The sequence below is a fragment of the Odocoileus virginianus genome, chromosome 1 (genome assembly GCF_023699985.2).
Source record: "Odocoileus virginianus isolate 20LAN1187 ecotype Illinois chromosome 1, Ovbor_1.2, whole genome shotgun sequence".
NCBI classification, from domain to species: domain Eukaryota; kingdom Metazoa; phylum Chordata; class Mammalia; order Artiodactyla; family Cervidae; genus Odocoileus; species Odocoileus virginianus.
In genome coordinates, this window is record NC_069674.1 from 451,181 (window position 1) to 469,196 (window position 18,016).

Genomic DNA, 18,016 nt, shown 5'->3' on the forward strand with positions numbered 1-18,016 from the left:
TTTAAAAAACTTGCCTGTCAAAGCATGATGGCCCTGCCATTTGCCTCAGAGTGTGTGGCCCCCCGCCTGTCCTGCTGCCCAGCTTGGCCCCTCCCAGGCCCCAGTGCTGTCCCCACACAGGACTCCCCTTGACCTGCCGCGCCCGCCCGCAGTTCCGAGTTAGAAGTGTGGGCGCTTCCTTTGTCGGGAGTAGCGAACTTCGGTACTAGTTACTACACTTTCAAAGAACTGTTTGTTTTCAGTTACTGGGAACTTTTTATTTGGTTGCAATTTTAACATTACATCCTATTTTTTATTTATAGGGAAGAAGATTTCTTAGTTCTCTCTTCAATTGGAATATAAATTTCATTAAAATGATTCATGGGACCATTAAAAACCAGTTACAGGGATTACCAAAGTGAGTATTAAAAACAATTAATATTTTGTGCTTAGTCTGGTTTTGAAAGTTTCTATTTGGCCTGACTTTGATCAGGTCAACTTTTAGGGGCTTCCCTGGTGGCTCAGATGGTAAAGAATCTGCCTGCAGTGCAGGAGACCTGGGTTCGATCCCTGTGTCGGGAAGATCCCCTGGAGAAGGGAATGACTACCCTCTCCAGTATTCTTGCCTGGAGAGTCCCATGGACAGAGGAGCCTGCTGGGCTGTAGTCTGTGGGGTCACAGAGTCACACATGACTGAGTGACTAACATGACAATGATGATGATTAGAAGCTTTAGAAATTCTCTCTTATTATTTATTATGTACTGTTGTATTACTGAATACTTATTTTCCTTGCTACAGGAAACCATTCTTTTTCAGTAGTGACATTGAAATTACGACTTTACTTTGTGGTAGTTCTTTACATGGACTGTTCACCAGTTCCATCTCAGCCTCAGCCATAGTAAAGTTCATGTGGCTAGCACGTCTGATCCTTTGGGTGCGTGTACACACTGCAGTCTCCCGAAGGCGGAGCCCTTGAGGAGGCGCTCTCTGCCGATTCCCCAGCCTGGCAGCGTTCGGAGCTGTTTGCCGCATTCGAGGTCAAGTCCTTAACCTGCTCTGGAATTTTCAAATCTTCTATCCCGTCAGGCGGCTGTGTGAGAACTGAGTTGGGACTCCATGCTGGATCTCTGATTGTTCACTGGAATGCTGCCTCCTCTTCCCTCATTTGCACAATATTTGGGTTGAATCAGCAGATTTTCGTCATTATGAGTCTAAGTCATCCCTGGTATTTTAGGATTCCCTGTACCTGAGCTAATTAGTCTCGAATGACTCCAAGTTAAAGTGTATTTATATTTCAACTTTTTATATTTATAGTGTGTATTTGAAATAAATTTATCTCTAAAGTTTTTTACTTAAGAATTTGGTTCTGGGCATATGTGTCATAGTTTCGCAGAAAATAGTAAAGTTCTGGGGAAGCAGTGACTGAGAAGGAAGAAGTTGTTTGACATTTCAGTCCTTCTCCAGACTAGTTTCTGCTTGCTGCTCTAGGCAGACAACCTGTCTCTACTTTGCAAAGCACTATTGTAAAACAGTGTCTTCTTCCCTGGCAGAGGAGAGTACCTGAAATGATACATGTGAAATATATAACTCTTCAAACTTGTGTTAAATTTTTTTTTTTTTTTCAGATCTTTGATGGTACACATTGCGGAAATTTATTTCAGAGCTTGGAAAAAGGCTTCAGGGAAAATAATGGAGGTATTTCCTTTCTGTTTTATGAAATGTTAGCACATTTTTATTGTGTTCTGGTTTCTAAGTAAGTAGCCACAATAAGGCTGTTTGAAACCCTTGTTTGTGCCTGCCTGTCAAGCCAAAGCTCACAGTGAGCATCCCCATGACAGAGGCGTGGTGTCGTCCACACCTACTCAGGTCACGTCCACACCAGGCACCGCCTCACGATGTCCCTCACTCACCACGATGTGCGGTTTGAGTGGAACCAACGCTTTTGCCCATTTTGGCAGCTCTGGGCCTGTAGTGTCCGACCATGTATATCTGCCGGGCCTTTAGAACGTGGCCAGTCCAAACTGAGATAGGCTGTAAATGTAAGAAACTAGACAGTCTGGAAAAAGACGAATGCGAAACGTCTCATGGATATTTTAAAAAGAATACTGATTGCATGTTGTAATGATAGTGTATTGGGTAATTGGGCTAAACAAAATATTATTAAAGTAAGTTTGCCTTTTTTTCCTCGTTTTTAGTGTGACCACTGGAAAGTTTAAAATTGCATTTGTGGCTGATGTTGTGTTTCTGTTGGCCAGTGCTCCTTGGGAGACTCAGGCCATCTCTTCAGCAACATAATTTGAGAATTTAAAGACATTTGTTTGAATCAGGCTTGGAACCTTTAATGACTAGCACCTACCTTCTGGCTGTGTAATTCACAATTAAACATTCATAGGCTCTTTTGGAAAAAAAAGAAAGTGTTTGATATCCCTTATGTTTTTTTTCATACTAGGTTCTTAGATGTGTTTTTTTCCTTCTGAGAGCAAAATTTTTACTCTGAGTCATAAAGGGGTCTTTTCTCCTGGGGGAGCAGGCCCTGGATTGGTGTCAGGGCAGAGGGGAGGCTAACCACCTGATGTTTGTAGTTTATTTCTGTTCACTCTGCTCTCTTGCCCAGCTTGAGCTTCAGTTAAATATGCTGTGAGTTATCACTGATGTCTGCTTCTAGGAAACAAAAACTTACCATTCCTGTTCTCCTGTAGACAACTTCTACAATAGTTTTTCAATGTATAATTTTTGGGGAAGTGGCAGAACCAGGATGTTCTTATGCATTTTTTGCATTGCTCTGTACTCCTTGAAACTGTTCGTAGGAAGGAGTATTTGTTCCCCTTTTCTCTAGCAGTGATTTAAAACATAGGAGTTTGTGATTTAAAATGCAATTGTCTAGTTCTGGACCAAATTAGTATCAGAAATTTGTGCTTCTCAGTTTTACTCCCTTCCCTCTGTCCCTTCAAGTTTTTAAAGCAAATTCCAGATGTGACACCTCACTCTTGTGTACTTCAGGATGCATCATCTCTAAAAGGTCTGGTTATACAGTGCCATCATCATGCTTACTTTGTGACCCCTATGGGCCAGTAGTCCTCCAGGCTCCTCTGTCCATGGGATTCTCCAGGCAAGATTACTGGAGTGGGTTGCAATTTCCTTTTCCAGGGGATCTTCCTGACCCAGAGATCGAAGCCAGGTCTCCTGCATTGTGGGCAGATTCTTTACCATCTGAGCCACCAGGGAAGCCCAATACTAATATTTAAACTTCTCTGCTTTGTTTAAAAAATATCTTCATTTTGAAGCCAGGATCCAACAAGTCTCCCAGTGGCATTTGCTTGTTACGTCATTTAAAGCCTTCCTCTGAAATGACAACCCACTCCAATATTCTTGCCTGGAGACTCCCGTGGATGGAGGAGCCTCGTGGGCTACAGCCCACGGGGTTGCAAAGAGTCGGATACGACTGAACGACTTCACTTTCACTTTCTCTTTGAAAAAATCTCTGCTGTTGACATGTTGGCAAACCTGGTCAGTTGCAGAATGCCCGTGTTCTGGTGGTTAGCTCTCAAGGGTCAACTTCTGTGACCCAGACGCCTAGCTGGTGGTGGGGTGAACCTCCTGTGTGATCACAGGTTGGGCAGCGTCGTTCCCGCGGGAGTCACGCTGAGACCGAGGGGTAGCTTCAGGGAGCATTCTCAGTTAATGGAGATGAGGTGAATGTTAGTAACGAGTCTCCCTCATGTCTTTCCCTACTGCCGTGGAGTCCTGGGAACTGCCTGTACAGCCCCTCACTGGGGTACCTCCAAGACATCTGTTTCTGTCAGTTTGGAATCCTGGCCCCCATCCTAGAGGTAGTTCAGTGTGAGTTCTTGGGTGGGGGGTGGGGTAAGCTCTTGGAAGAGATTCAGTTTTCTGAGATTATCAGATGAGTCAGGAGGGGTACTCCCAGGCCCACCTTTGTCTCTGAGCCCTGTCTGGCTTGATCCAGGCTCGAGTGCCATGCAATTTGGCGCAAATGTGATATTTCTCCACATAAGATAAAAGAAAAGTTCTCTCTGTTATGTGCATTCTAAGAGGTGTAAACAAAATGGAAAAGCTCTGATGACAGGACCCTTTCCCCTCATGAATGGGAAGATGAGCTGATCAGACTGTCCTCTTGCGCTGTGACTTCTTCTCCACCTGTCCTGCTCTTCTGCTGGGATGCACTCACCCATGCTCTCCCGCCTGGCTGTTTCAGGCCATCGAGAACGACTGCATCCAGGACTTCATGTACCATGGCGTCCACCTTCCTCGGAGGTCTCCGGTGCACCCTAGAGTGCGCAAGGTGAGCCACACTCTTTCAGCACTTTTGAAAATTGTGTCTCATATTTTTGTTTTTAGAGAGTTGTTTCTGTGAAATTTTGTTAAGCTTTCACAGGCATCAGTTAAAGGAATTTTTCAGAATCTTGACATTTGGAATTCTGGGAGATCTACCTTGACACCAAAGTTTTGATTAGGAAAGCAAACATCTGTTGTTAAGACATCGGAACTTTATTCAGACAACCTTTAACTACATTCTTGGACATAAAAATGTCTAGAACCATCACTTTCTTACTGCCACTACTGCTGTTTTCAAAGAAGAGACTATTTGAGATTATTTTTATTGTTTACTTTCATATATTACATTTCCACTTTGTAGTCTGCAAACCATATTGAATAAATGTTTTGATAGTTTCTCTTGATACAATTTTGTTTTTAAAAGGTAGTCTCAGAATTTGGGTATGAGTTTTATCCTCATGTTGTAGATGATCTGACTGAATAAGTCTCTGCTGTTGGTGTGGTTGTTGTCCTGACAGGAGTCTGATAAGCAGAGTTCCTGCAGGAGGACTTGGAAGCTCTGGTCGGCTGTGTGGGGCTGTGTCTAACCCCGGGTGAGGCCTCTGTGCTCTCTGCTGGTTTGGGCAGCTGCATGTCAGGAAGCTAGAGGAATAAAGATGAGGTGCCTGCTACTGTTTGTATAGTGGAGTCATTATTTGTAGGTGTGAATATTCTAATTATATTAAGTTTGAATGGATAAAAGATGTTTCTTACTATTGGTGATTTAGTTTGCATTATCCAAAGATAAAGAACCAGAGATGAAAATACATCCATGTGCTTTCTCCACCCTCCACCCCACCCAGCACACACAGTTCCTGGCACTTCGTAAATTGTAGATAGTTTGGGTCATTTGTTTCCTATGTATGATTTAATGTTCAGATTCTGCTTGATTGCAAGGAATGGTGTCGTGTTAAGCTGTACATATTTGTGATGTGGTTGCTTCACTGTTGCTACCAAATAACTGAAGAGTTTCTCATGCCTGGTTTTCTGTTGTGTTAGCAAATAGTGAAGATAAGTATGGGTATCGCTGTTTTTTAGCTCTGTGGGAATGCACAGCAAGAGCTGAACGGTGGACGTTAGGTCTCACTGCTCAGGTGAGGTGTGCTCTTGGGCTCCGAGTCATTGTTCCTCCTGCTCATAACGTGTTATAGCTTTGTCCTTGAATCCTGTTTTTGATAAATAGAAAATTTACCTGATAAGTCACTTTATTGATATGTTGAAAGAAGCTTCAGAAAATACCTTAGAAGTCACTCGACAGTAAGAAATCCACATATTGTTGGTGAAGATCTTCTGAAATTAGATAGTAGTAATGGTTGCACAACTCTGTGTATACTAAAACCCACTGAATTACACACTTTGTAAGAGTGACTTATGGTCTATGAATTGTATCTCAATACAGTTGTTTAAAAACTTTCTATGAAGCAAGTATACCATTAATACCAAATTAACATTGTACACAGAAAACAAATGACAGATTGAAATCTCCTAAATGAAAAATTAACAGCCAGAAAAAGAAAATCCCTAGATTGTAGTTATATTGTTGTTGTTGTTGAGTCACTAAGTCGTGTCTGACTCTGCAACTCCATGAACTCCAGTTCTGCAGGCTTCCCTGCCCTTTATTACCTCCCGGAGTTTGCTCAAACTCATGTCCATCGAATTGGTGATTTGTAGTTCTTTTAGGGTAAAGTTGGTTGACATTCACTTAAAGTCTGTTGTTTTATAGCCTAATTTATAAAAAATTTCTGTTTTTCACTAACATAGCTTTGGCTCAGAGTTGTGAATTAAGGACAAAAGGCAACACTGATTGTTGTTGCGGACAAGAATCTGAAGAGCTGCAGGAAGGTCCTTGCTGGTTAAAGCAGTGTGTTTTCTGATTACCCATGACTCTGGGGGATGGACCTGACATCCAGGTTTCTCCTGGGAAGGATCACTGGGCAGTGACACCCCTTTGAGATGCAGTCGCCCCTCGCGGTCTGCAGGCAATCGGGCAGCAAACCCATGGATGCTCCAGAGCCTCTCTGAACACTTTCCATCATCTCTGAATCGCTTATACCCAGTGCAGTGTAAGTGCTTGTAAGAGGCTGTAAATCTGATGTGGTTATTACATACACAGTTGCCAGCAAGTGACAATTTCAAGCTTTGCTTTGAAACTTCAGGAATTTTTTTCCCTCAGATACTTTCTATCCACGCTTGGTGGAATCTGCAGATGCAGAACCCATGGATGTGAAGGGCTGACTCTACGTGCCATTCTGAATGCCCAAAAGAGGTTCTCAGAACAAGACAGTTGTAGCCAGTGCACTTTAGAGCCAGAATGGACTATAGGAGCAATCAGGCTGGCTCCTTTGCCATTTGACCCTGAAGATCAGAGGTGTGTCTTCTATGAGGTTTTCTGGCTACTGGTAGAAGAGTGGAAGTTGGAACCTGAACTTCTGTACGGCCCAAGGCCGTGGGTCTGTCTCTCCACCACAGGTGGCTTTGTGAGGTTGCCGTGTTCTGTGCTGTCAGCGTGTCTTTTTGTTGTGGTTCCCGTTAGGAAGAACTGTGCATCCAAGACTTGTGAATGGAGGGGCAGCCTGTGCTCCCTGTTGTTTCCTCAAAGTAGGATCGTAAGTGCTTTTTTGAAAACACCAATGTTACTGTTCTTTTCTTCTTTTCTTGGCCCTTAGGTGCTGAGTTACTTTCACCATCAAAAGGAAGTTCGGCAGGGAGTGGAAGAGATGCTTTACAAGCTGTACAAGCCCATCCTTTGGAGAGGATTAAAGGTGTGCCTCTAACTGTTCGTGTTCAGGATGCTGAGTATGCCGTGGGGCTTAGCATCTTCTGATTCAGAATTGCAGTAAAATAAGACTCGAGGCTGGGCCTGTGTGAGATTCTGAATGAATACTTGATGCTTTTATTGAAAGCATTTCCTAAACTGGGAATCTGAATGTATTTAGTGCCGGATGCACAGCTGGGAGGAGGGTCTTCGAGCTCAGGAAGCCAGCAGGGGTGGTGTGTGCAGAGCTGGGCGGAGCCCTCCTGGCCCTGAGGGCCTCCTGCAGCGCCTGGGGACCGCATGTGGGGGGTCGGACGAGCATGCGGGTCCTTTCAACGCAGGTGACTCTGCTCTGGGGGCAGGACAAGACGGCCACTGGTTCTTCATGACACAGTGGACTTAGGTAGGGAAACGCCTCTGTCGACATGGAGCTGGAAGTTTGGTTTCATTTAAGGAAGCTCTCACAAGTTCGATTAGTTTAAATGTCACAGTTATCTTTAGTATGTGAATAGGAATCTGTCTGTGTTGAGACACTAGAAGCATTGCTTGAGGGATTCTGTGCTGACGCCTCTGACCGTCAGCTCTTTGGATTCTGAAACTCCTCTCCCCATTCCAGGCCAGAAACTCGGAAGTCCGGTCCAATGCTGCACTGCTGTTTGTTGAAGCGTTTCCTATCCGGCATCCAGGATTTAATGCCATTGAGATGGACAGCGAGATTCAGAAACAGTTCGAAGAACTCTACGTATGTATTCTTGTGGCCGGGCTCCCAGCCTGCAGCCAAGCCTGGGCCTGGGTGTCCCTGTGACTGCCCCGTGCGGCCTCCAGAGGGCAGTCTTTCCAGATCCTGCCGTTTTTCCAGGAACCTGGCTTTTCCCCATGCCTCCTGTGGCAGCGAGGACTCGCAGGGTCTGTTTCCTCTTCCTCTCCGTCTCTTTTGGAACCTGCCGTTGTTTACTGTGTGTAGTTTGAAGTGTCTCATGTGTTGCCCCAGCAGAGAGGCCGTGTCACAGTGGTCGGGACGGAGCCCGGGGCTGGTCCCTCTGTCTGATAGCTCTGTACCTTGTGGCAAGTTGGGCACTGACTCTTCTGTCTTCATCTGGGTGGCGGGCGTGGTGGTAGCACCTGTGTAAAGTGGGGCAGTGTCATGAACACACACACTAGTTAGCTTTTAAGGCAAGTAATGCCTCTGGCAGTGGGTTTTTTCCGATCTAGTGAGACGTTAGGACATCAGGATGTGACATTTATTTCTGAGGGGTAATCTCCGATCTTTCACCTGGTAGGACAGTGTGAGCCTCTGCTGATTTCTCCACAGCCCCTGGCATTTGCAGGGTCTCCTGACACAAGCTAAGAGATACTACCTATTGGCCTAGTTAGTAGAATAACATTTTAGGAAGGGATAGCAAAAATGGCATGATAGTGAAGGTTACCCATAGCTGTCCTAAAATACTTGCTTTGGTTTGTTTGTTTTCTGACCCACTAAAAAACATATCAGACATGCAGAAAGTTGAAACAGTAGTATAATTATGATGTCCTGCTTAACCTCTTCACATTTACTCACTTGTGCATTCACATTTCACCCACGGATACCGCCCACACACGCAAAGACACTCACCCCCCTGAAGTGAACCAGCAGCAGTGTTTTGCCAGGTGTGCCTCATCCACACTTGTGTTTATTTAAAAGTCCCTTTGGGGATCATGGTTACTTTTGTGGACAAATGTTGCTGGGCAAACCACAACTAGATTTTGGAAGCTTTTAGCCATAAGACCATGAAAAACTTATGCTCTTTTTAGTTCAGGTGTCCAATCTGTGAAGCACTTGTGTCTACCTGAAGCATTGAAGATTCTACACTTGAATGCAGAGATGGAGTGTGTGCTGGAGGTCTAGCACCACCCCTCTTACATGGGATCTGCCACAGGTGCTTGGCCCCGGCGATGGGCCTGACCGTTGATGAGGAAGGTGTCGTCCCAGCCCACAGATGGGAAGGCAGTTTTCATGGTTGTTTAGAGTGTGGAGTCATGCAATTTGTTTGAATCGCAGTTCCCAATTAATGTCTGATTTTTCTCAAATTAACCTCTTTCAAGTCCTGTTTCTTCTTTAATACTGGAGAAAATATTTTATCAGATTGTGATAAGGTTCCAGTGAAAAATTGTATATAAAGCATTTAGCTCAATCCCTAGTGCTAAGGTGACAGTGGTTATAACTGTCCCAAAGGACATTACAGTCTGTAAAATGATGTAACCATCCCACAGAGTCCACTGTAACATCAGTTCAGTTCAGTTGCTCGGCAGTATCTGACTCTTTGTGACCCCATGGACTGCAGCACATCAGGTTTTCCTGTCCATCATCAACTCCCGGAGCTTAACATAGTGCCCCTGTATCATAGACAGTCTGTATTCAGGTTAATCATTATGAACTTTGTATTTGCTTTATTAACTATTTAAAAAGTAAAAATTAATACTTCCTATTTTCTTTGAATTTAAGGAATGAAAAACATTAAAGGAATTTCAAGTCAGTTAAATTTGTTTTTCAGAACTATAAGTATTAAATTCTAAATAACTCCTTTAAGTTTAAAAAAAAACTAGATTGTAGAGAACATTGATTTTTACATTTTTTTTTCTTTTCAGTTTAGTTCAGTTACTCAGTCGTGTCTGACTCTTTGTGACCCCATGGACTGCAGCTCGCCAGGCTACCCTGTCCATCAACATGTCCCAGAGCTTGCTCAGGGTGGATGGCTGGGGTTGATTGTCAACACCATTGAGTCAGTGATGCCATCCACCCATCTCATCCTCTGTTGGCCCCTTCTCCTCCTGCCTTCAACCTTTCCCAGCATCAGGTTCTTTTCCAGTGAGTCAGTTCTTCCCATCAGGTGGCCAAAGTATTGGAGCTTCCGCTTCAGCATCAGTTCTTCCAGTGAATATTCAGGACTGATCTCCTTTAGGATGGACTGGTTGGATCTCCTTGCAGTCCAAGGGACTCTCAAGAGTCTTCTCCAACACCACAGTTCAAAAGCATCAATTCTTCAGTGCTCAGCTTTCTTGATGGTCCAACTTTCACATCCATACATGACCACTGGAAAAACCATAGCTTTGACTGTGTGGACCTTTGTCAGCAAAGTAATGTCTCTGTTTTTTAATATGCTGTCTAGGTTGATCATAGCTTTTCTTCCAAGGAGGAAGCACTTTTTTTTTTTTTTAAACTTTCATGGCTGCAGTCACCATCTGCAGTAATTTTGGAGCCCAAGAAAATAAAGTCTGTCACTATTTCCCTTGTTTCCCCACCTATTTGCCATGAAGTGATGGGACTGAATGCCATGATCTTAATTTCTTGAATGTTGAGTTTTAAGCCAGCTTTTTTACTCTCTTCTTTCACTTTCATCAAGAGACTCTTTAGTTCTTCACTTTCTGCCATAGGGTAGTGTCAGCTGCATATCTGAGGTTATTGATATTTCTCCTAGCAATCTTGATTCCAGCTTGTACTTCAACCAGCCTGGCATTTCACATGATGTGATCTGCATGTAAATTAAATAAACAGGGTGACAAGATACAACCTTGAAGTACTCCTTTCCCACTTTGGAAACAGTCTGTTATTCCATGTCCAGTTTTAACTGTTGCTTCTTTGCCTGCATACAGATTTCTCAGGAGGCAGGTCAGGTGGTCTGGTATCCCCATCCCTTGAAGAATTTTCCACAGTTTGTTGTGCTCCACAGAGTCAGAGGCTTTAGTGTAGCCAATAAGAAAGAAGTAGATGTTTTTCTGGAACTCTCTTGCTTTTTCTGTGATCCAACAAATATTGGCAATTTGATGTCTGGTTCCTCTCCCTTTTCTAAATCCAGCTTGAACATCTGGAAGTTCTCGGTTCATGTACTGTTGAAGCCTGGCTTGGAGAATTTTGAGCATTACTTTGTTAGCACGTGAAAGGAATGCAATTGTGTGGTAGTTTGAGCATTCTTTGGCATTGCCTTTCTTTAGGATTGGAATGAAAACTAACCTTATCCAGTCCTGTGACCACTGCTGAGTTTTTCACATTTGCTGGCATATTGAGTGCAGCACTTTCACAGCATCATCTTTTAGGATTTGAAATAGCTCAGCTGGAATTCCATCACCTCCACTAGCTTTGTTGGTAGTGATGCTTCCTAAGGCCCACTTGACTTTGCACTCCAGGATGTCTGGTTCTAGGTGAGTGATCATAGCATTGTGATTATCTGGGTCGTGAAGATCTTTTTTCTAGAGTTCTTCTGTGTATTCTTGCCACCTCTTCTTAATATCTTCTGCTTCTGTTAGATCCATACCATTTCTGTCCTTTATTGTGCTCATCTTTGCATGAAACGTTCCCTTGGTATCTAATTTTCTTGATGATATATCTAATCATTCCCATTCTATTGTTTTCGTATATTTCTTTGCATTGTTCACTTAGGAAGGCTTTCTTATCTCTCCTTGCTATTCTCTGAAACTCTACATTCAGATGGATATATATTTCCTTTGCTCCTTTGCCTTTAGCTTCTCTTCTTTTCTCAGCTATTTGTAAGGCCTCCTCAGACAACCATTTTGCCTTTTTGCATTTCTTTTTCTTGGAAATGGTTTTGATCACAGCCTTCATACAATGTCACAAACCTCTGTCCATAGTTCTTCTGGCACTCTGTCTTATCAGATCCAATCCCTTGAATCTATTTGTCACTTCTACTGTAAAATCATAAGGGATTTGATTTAGGTCATACCTGAATAATCTAGTGGTTTTTCCCTACTGTCTTCAATTTAAGTGTGAATTTGGCAATAAGGAGTTCATGATCTGAGCCACAGTCAGCTCCAGGTCTTGTTTTTGCTGTCTGTATAGAGTTCTCCATCTTCTGCTGCAAAGAATATTATCAATCTGATTTTGGTATTGACTGACTAGTGATGTCCATGTGTAGAGCCATCTCTTATGTTGTTGGAAGAGAGTGTTTGCTATGACTAGTGCAATCTCTTGGCAAAACTCTGTTAGCCTTTGCCCTGCTTCATTTTGTACTCCAACACCAAACTTGCCTGTTACTCCAGGTATCTCTTGACTTCCTACTTTTGCATTCCAGTCACCTGTGAGGAAAAGGACATCTTTTTGGGGTGGTAGTTCTAGGAGGTCTTATAGGTCTTCATAGAACCATTCAACTTCAGCTTCTTTGACATTAGTGGTTAGGACATAGACTTGGATTACTGTGATATTGAATGGTTTGCCTTGGAAATGAACAGAGATCATTCTGTCGATTTTGAGTCTGCACCCAAGTACTGCATTTTGGACTCTTTTGTTGACTATGAAGGCTACTCCATTGCTTCTAAGGGATTCCTGCCCACAGTAGTAGATACAATGGTCATCTGAGTTAAATTCACCCATTCTGGTCCATGTTAGTTCATGATTCCTAAAATGTCGATGTTCAGTCTTGTCATCTCTTGTTGGACCACTTCCAGTTTACCTTGATTCATGGACCTAACATTCTAGGTTCCTATGCAGTATTGTTCTTTATAGCATCTAACTTTACTTCCATCACCAGTCACATCCACAACTGGGTGTTGTTTTTGCTTTGGCTCCGGCTCTGTTCTTTCTGGAGTTATTTCTCCACTCTTCTCCAGTAGCATATTGGGCACCTACCGACCTGGGGAGTCCATCTTTCAGTGTCCTATCTTTTTGCCTTTTCATACTGTTCATGGGGTTCTCAAGGCAAGAATGTTGAAGTGGTTTGCCATTCCCTTCTCCAGTGGACCACATTTTATCATAACTCTCTACCATGAGCCATCCATCTCGTGTGGCCCTACCTTGTATGGCTCATAGTTTCATTGAGTTAGACAAGGCTGTGATCCATGTGATCAGTTTGGTTAATTTTCTGTGATTGTGTTTTTCATTTTGTCTGCCCTTTAATGGATAAGTGTAAGAGGCTTTGAAAGCTTCCTGATGGGAGGGATTGGCTGTGGGCAATCTGGGTCTTACTCTTATGGCCATGCTCAGTAAGTCTTTAATCCAATTTTCTGTTGATGGGGGGGGGGGGGGGGGCTGTGTTCCCTCCCTGTAGTTTGTCCTGAGGCCAAACTATGGTAGGGGTAGTGGTGACCTCCTTCAAAAGGACTTATGCCAGCATGTCCTGGGGCTCCCAGGACGGTTGTGTTCAGTGCCCCTGTGGTGTTGGAAAAGACTCTTCAGAGTCCCTTGCACTGCAAGGAGATAAAACCTGTCAGTCCTAAAGGAAATCAGTCCTGAATATTTGTTGGAAGGACTGATGCTGCAGCTGAAGCTCCAATACTTTGGCTACCTGATAGGCAGAACTGACTCATTGGAAAAGACCCTGATCCTGGGAAAGACTGAAGGCAGGAGGAAAAGGAGACGACAGATGATGAGATGGTTGGATCGCATCACTGACTCGATGGACATGAGTTTATGCAAGCTCTGGGAGATGGTGATGGATAGGGAAGCCTGGTGTGCTGCAGTCCATGGGATCACAAAGAGTCGGACATGACTGAGCCACTGAACTAAACTGACCCCGTGGCAGGCCACTGTTGACCCAGGCCTCCGTCGGAGACTCCTGGACACTCACAGGCAAGTCTTGCTCATTCTCTTGTGGGGTCACCGCTCCGTTCTCCTGGGTCCTGATGCATACAAGGTTTTGTTTGTGCCCTCCAAGAGTCTGTTTCCCCAGTCCTGTGGAAGTTTCTGCAATCAAATCCCACTGGCCTTCCAAGTCAAATTCCCTGGGGGTTGTCAGTTCCTTTGCCCAATCCCCAGGTTGGGGAATCTGTTTGGGCCCTAGAACTTTTGTAGCAGTGCAAGAACTTCTTTGATATAATTGTTCTCCAGTTTGTGGGTCGTATGACCCCTGGCTCTGTGGTAGGGCTAATGGTGACCTCCTGCATGTGGGTTTATACCACACGCCGTGCCTCCCAGGCCTGCTGCAGTCAGAGCCCCTGACCCCTCAGCAGACCACTGCAGACCCGTGCCTCTGCAGGAAACACTCAGACACTCAAAGGCACTTCTGGCTTCATGGAAGCCCACGAATGCTGGAGTGGGTAGTGTATCCCTTCTTCAGTAGATCTTCCCGACCCAGGAATCAAATCGGGTCTCCTGCATTGCAGGTGGATTCTTTACCAGCTGAGCTACCAGGGAAGTCCTATGGTTTTTTCTTAGTGGAGATGGGTTTATGTTTTTCAAGAAGCAAAACTTGGTCAACAGTCTTATAGAAATGAGATGTCACTGTCAAAACAGATATTTTAGAGACCTTTGAAAATTAAAACTGGCAATAATGGAATCTTGTTTGGGATGAAAATGGATAGGGACAGGCTTTTGTGTGAGCAGAGTACCCTGTGATGGCCTCAGATCCCTTTTGGGAGTGAAGTGAGTGCATTGGGGGAGGTGGTGGTGAATAGCAGCCATGAGAGCTGAGTCTCCTTGGGCCTTGCTTTGCTGTGGATGTCCTTGGGGAGGCAGGTGCCTCTGACCAAATCCTAAAATATCCTTTATTTTTCTGTGACACTTTATAGTTCAGCCAGGTAGAGAATTTTGTATTCAGAATCATTTTATTCCAGGACTGCCAAAATATTTTGTATGTTTTCTAGCGTTGAGGGCTTCTGAAGTTTTAAGGAAGATTTTCTTTATCTTTTGATTTTTTTTTATACCACTATAACATGATATTCAGTGTGCTGGTTGCATGTTAGACAAAGGAAATTTTCTTAATAATCTTTTTCTTTTCTTCTTTCCAATGTCCATTTGTTCCTAACTCCTTTTAAGAAGTAGTGCAGTGTCATGGTTAAGTTAATAACAGAGCTGGTTAAGAGCAGGAGTTCTTTCTGTGGAGGACGAGACAATAGTGGTTTTAGGCTGGCCATGTGGTCCAGCCACTCCACCTGCTGCTTGGCAGGAAGGCAGCCGATTGGTTTATTCCAATGAAACTGACCTACAGATACCGAGATGTGAATTCAATGTGATATTTACATGTTGCAGAAAATTATTCATTTTTTCCAACCACTTGGAAGTAAAAAACCATTGTCATGTCCTGTGGGCCACGCAGAGACAGGCATGGGCCTCTCTGGCCTGTGGGTCAGCGGTGAGCTCATGACCCTCTGGGTCAGGGCCTGAGTCGGGGGGTGGGGGGTCTAGGAGGTGAGGGAGGGCTTGATGGAGATGACAGAGGAGGCCCCTGTGCGTGTCTGTGGTCCCTGAAGGGTAGTGGCTCTCTATGTAGAAGCCGCATTACATGTTAAGTGCTGTTGTCCTGGTGGTCGATTGAGTCCCTGATGTGGGCTGTGTGCCAGAAGGTGATTACCTGGAATTATTGTTGAAGAGTAATGCTGTTAGTAATCCATACAGAACAAAAGCTATGCAACTTGTGAGTTCCTGATGTTCCTGTTTTTTATTTTGTCTCCCTTGCTGTTTGTTTTTCTCAAGTGACCTATCATCTTCACTCTGCATCCTTGTTGTGGAGAAAGGGTTGGCTGGAGGAGGTGGCCGGCTCGGAGTTTCGCTGGTGGTGTGGTGCTGGCCTCCGTGGGCGTCTTCCCTGCCTGCTGCGCTGGTCGTGCTTTTGCGTCGGTGGATGGGCTGGGCGCTGGTGGAGTCCCCGCGGCCTCGGCGTGGGCAGCAGGCAGGCTGGCCCCCAGGGCAGGGATGGAGGGTGTCCTGCTGCACATGCTCCGCTCTTCCTGCCTGTGCTGCTTGCAGAGCTCCTGCCTGCTCTCTGTGTGCCTGCTCCCTCAGCGTCTGTCTCCACTCTTCCCAGCAGCTTGTTCACTCCCACGCCGCCTGCCCCGCAGTGTCTGCCAAGGCCTGGCCCGGCTCGGCTGGTCTGAGCTCTGTGGACACAGTGCTACCCGCTCACAGCCCTGCTCTGGGGGAGCGGACCCCCCCCCCCCCCCCAGACCAGTGTTTGCAGCACTGCCTGCTCTGGCTCTCGTCATCCGGGAGGAGAGGAGGAAGGAAGTGCTTACTCATCCTAGTTCAGCCTTTTTCTGGTCTGATTATGCAGTGAGCATCATTTTTGCTTTTAAACTTTGGAGTAGAAAGTTCCGCATATAGCAGTAGAGGGCCTTGTGCAGGGGACCCCTGTGCCCTCAGATGGTGCTGACCCGGCCCACTTGGTTTCTTCTCCCGTTTTAAGCGGATCTGAGCCACAAAGCATTTGTACTTCACAAAGCCACAAAGCATTAAGTACTTCAATGAATGTGTTTGCTGCTCAGTCATGTCCAACTTTTTGCAACTCTAATAGCTTCTGGTGAATCATGTCGGGTCGTGATCTCCAAAGATTTAACTTTGCGAACAGGGAGCAGACTTGATCACTCAAGAGCGTTTGTGTAGCAGAATTTTATTAGAGTGAAAGAGGGCAGAGAAAGCCTCTGACACAAATATCAGAAGGGGGATGGGAGAGTGCCCCTGGAGCTAGTCTAAACAAGGCCTCACATACTCTAACCAGACCCACTCCCATAACTACATCTTAAATTAACAAGATTAGAATTAACAATACAAAGGTCTTACCAGATCCACTCCCATAAGTCTTAAGATAACAAGATTAGTCAGAAGGTTCTTGTTAAAAAGGAGAAGCATGTCCTCAAACAAGATACATTGTTGTTACATAATCCTTAGTATATAAGGGCCTCATTACTTCATGGCAAATAGATGGGGAAACAATGGAAACAGTGGCTGACTTTATTTTTCTGGGCTCCCAAAATCACTGCAGATGGTGACTGCAGCCATAAAATTAAAAGACGCTTACTCTTTGGAAGGAAAGTTATGACCATCCTAGACAGCATATTAAAAAGCAGAGACATTACTTGCCCAACAAAGGTCCATCTAGTCAAGGCTATTGTTTTTCCAATAGTCATGTATGGATGTGAGAGTCAGACTATAAGGAAAGCTGAGCGCCGAAGAACTGATGCTTTTAAACTGTGGTGTTGGAGAAGACTCTTGAGAGTCCCTTGGACTGCATGGAGATCCAACCAGTCCATCCTAAAGGAGATCAGTCCTGGGTGTTCATTGGAAGGACTGATGTTGAAGCTGAAACTCCAGTACTTTGGCCACCTGATGTGAAGAACTGAGTCATCGGACAAGACCCTGATGCTGGGAAAGACTGAAGGCAGGAAAAGGGGATGACAGAGGATGATATGGTTGGATGGCATCACCGACTCGACGGACCTGAGTTTGAGCAAGCTCTGGGAGACAGTGAAGGACAGTGAAGCCTGGCATGCTGCAGTCCATGGGGTTGCAAAGAATCAGACACAACTGAACAACTGAACTGACCGCATCCTTAGTACAGAGCTTAAGATGAGTTGCTTTGTTGTGTGATCATTAGCTCTTATGTGACGGAGACAAAGCACAAAGACGAAGGTTTGTCCTTTTCTCCTTGAGAGCCCCAGATCCCTTTCTCCTCCTCCAGGGCCCTGGACCCCTTCCTCCGTGAGGGCCCTGGACTCCTTATCAACCTACCTAAGATTAGCTCTCTCGACCCCATGGACGGTAGCCCACCAGTGTCCTCTGCCCAGGAGAGTCCCCAGGCAAGAAGACTGGAGCGGGTGGCCGTCCCTTCTCCTGGGGACCTTCCCGACCCGGGGTGGAGCCCGGCCCTCCTGCAGGCGGACCCTTCGCCGCTGAGCCCAGGGAAGCCCCTTTACTGCGGCAGCTGTTCTTCAAAGTCAGGGGCGCTTTTCTTTAAAACACAACCCTGCCATTGGCACAATGCAAGCAAGGTGAATTGCGATTCCTTGATTTGATCAGATATTCAAGGTACTGTTTTTCAGCGACATTTCAGTGATTTTTTTCCCCCAGTTTTGTTTGAATCTGTGTCTGGGCGAGACCTACCTTGTGACTGGCTGGTGTGTTCATCTCTTGGACAACCAGCTTCTGCTCCAGCAGTCACGCCGTCTCCCTCTCTCTTTGTTTTTCTTCTTTTTTGCTGGCTTCTGTTGTTGAGGAAACACAGCTATTTTCTCATTTCCCATAGAAC

At 45.0% G+C, this 18,016-nt stretch overlaps 1 protein-coding gene across 4 annotated transcripts in view; it reads left to right on the forward strand.

Moving 5' to 3' along the window:
- The window catches only part of NCAPG2 (non-SMC condensin II complex subunit G2), a 66,124-nt gene that overhangs the window by 12,345 nt on the left and 35,763 nt on the right, over window positions 1-18,016 (forward strand). For all 4 annotated transcript variants that reach the window (XM_020886176.2, XM_020886178.2, XM_020886179.2 and 1 more), the window contains exons 8-12: window positions 303-397; window positions 1,606-1,675; window positions 4,197-4,283; window positions 6,982-7,077; window positions 7,687-7,812. In XM_020886176.2, coding sequence (XP_020741835.2) covers window positions 303-397; window positions 1,606-1,675; window positions 4,197-4,283; window positions 6,982-7,077; window positions 7,687-7,812 — 474 coding nt within the window. The remainder of the gene's footprint in view (window positions 1-302; window positions 398-1,605; window positions 1,676-4,196; window positions 4,284-6,981; window positions 7,078-7,686; window positions 7,813-18,016) is intronic.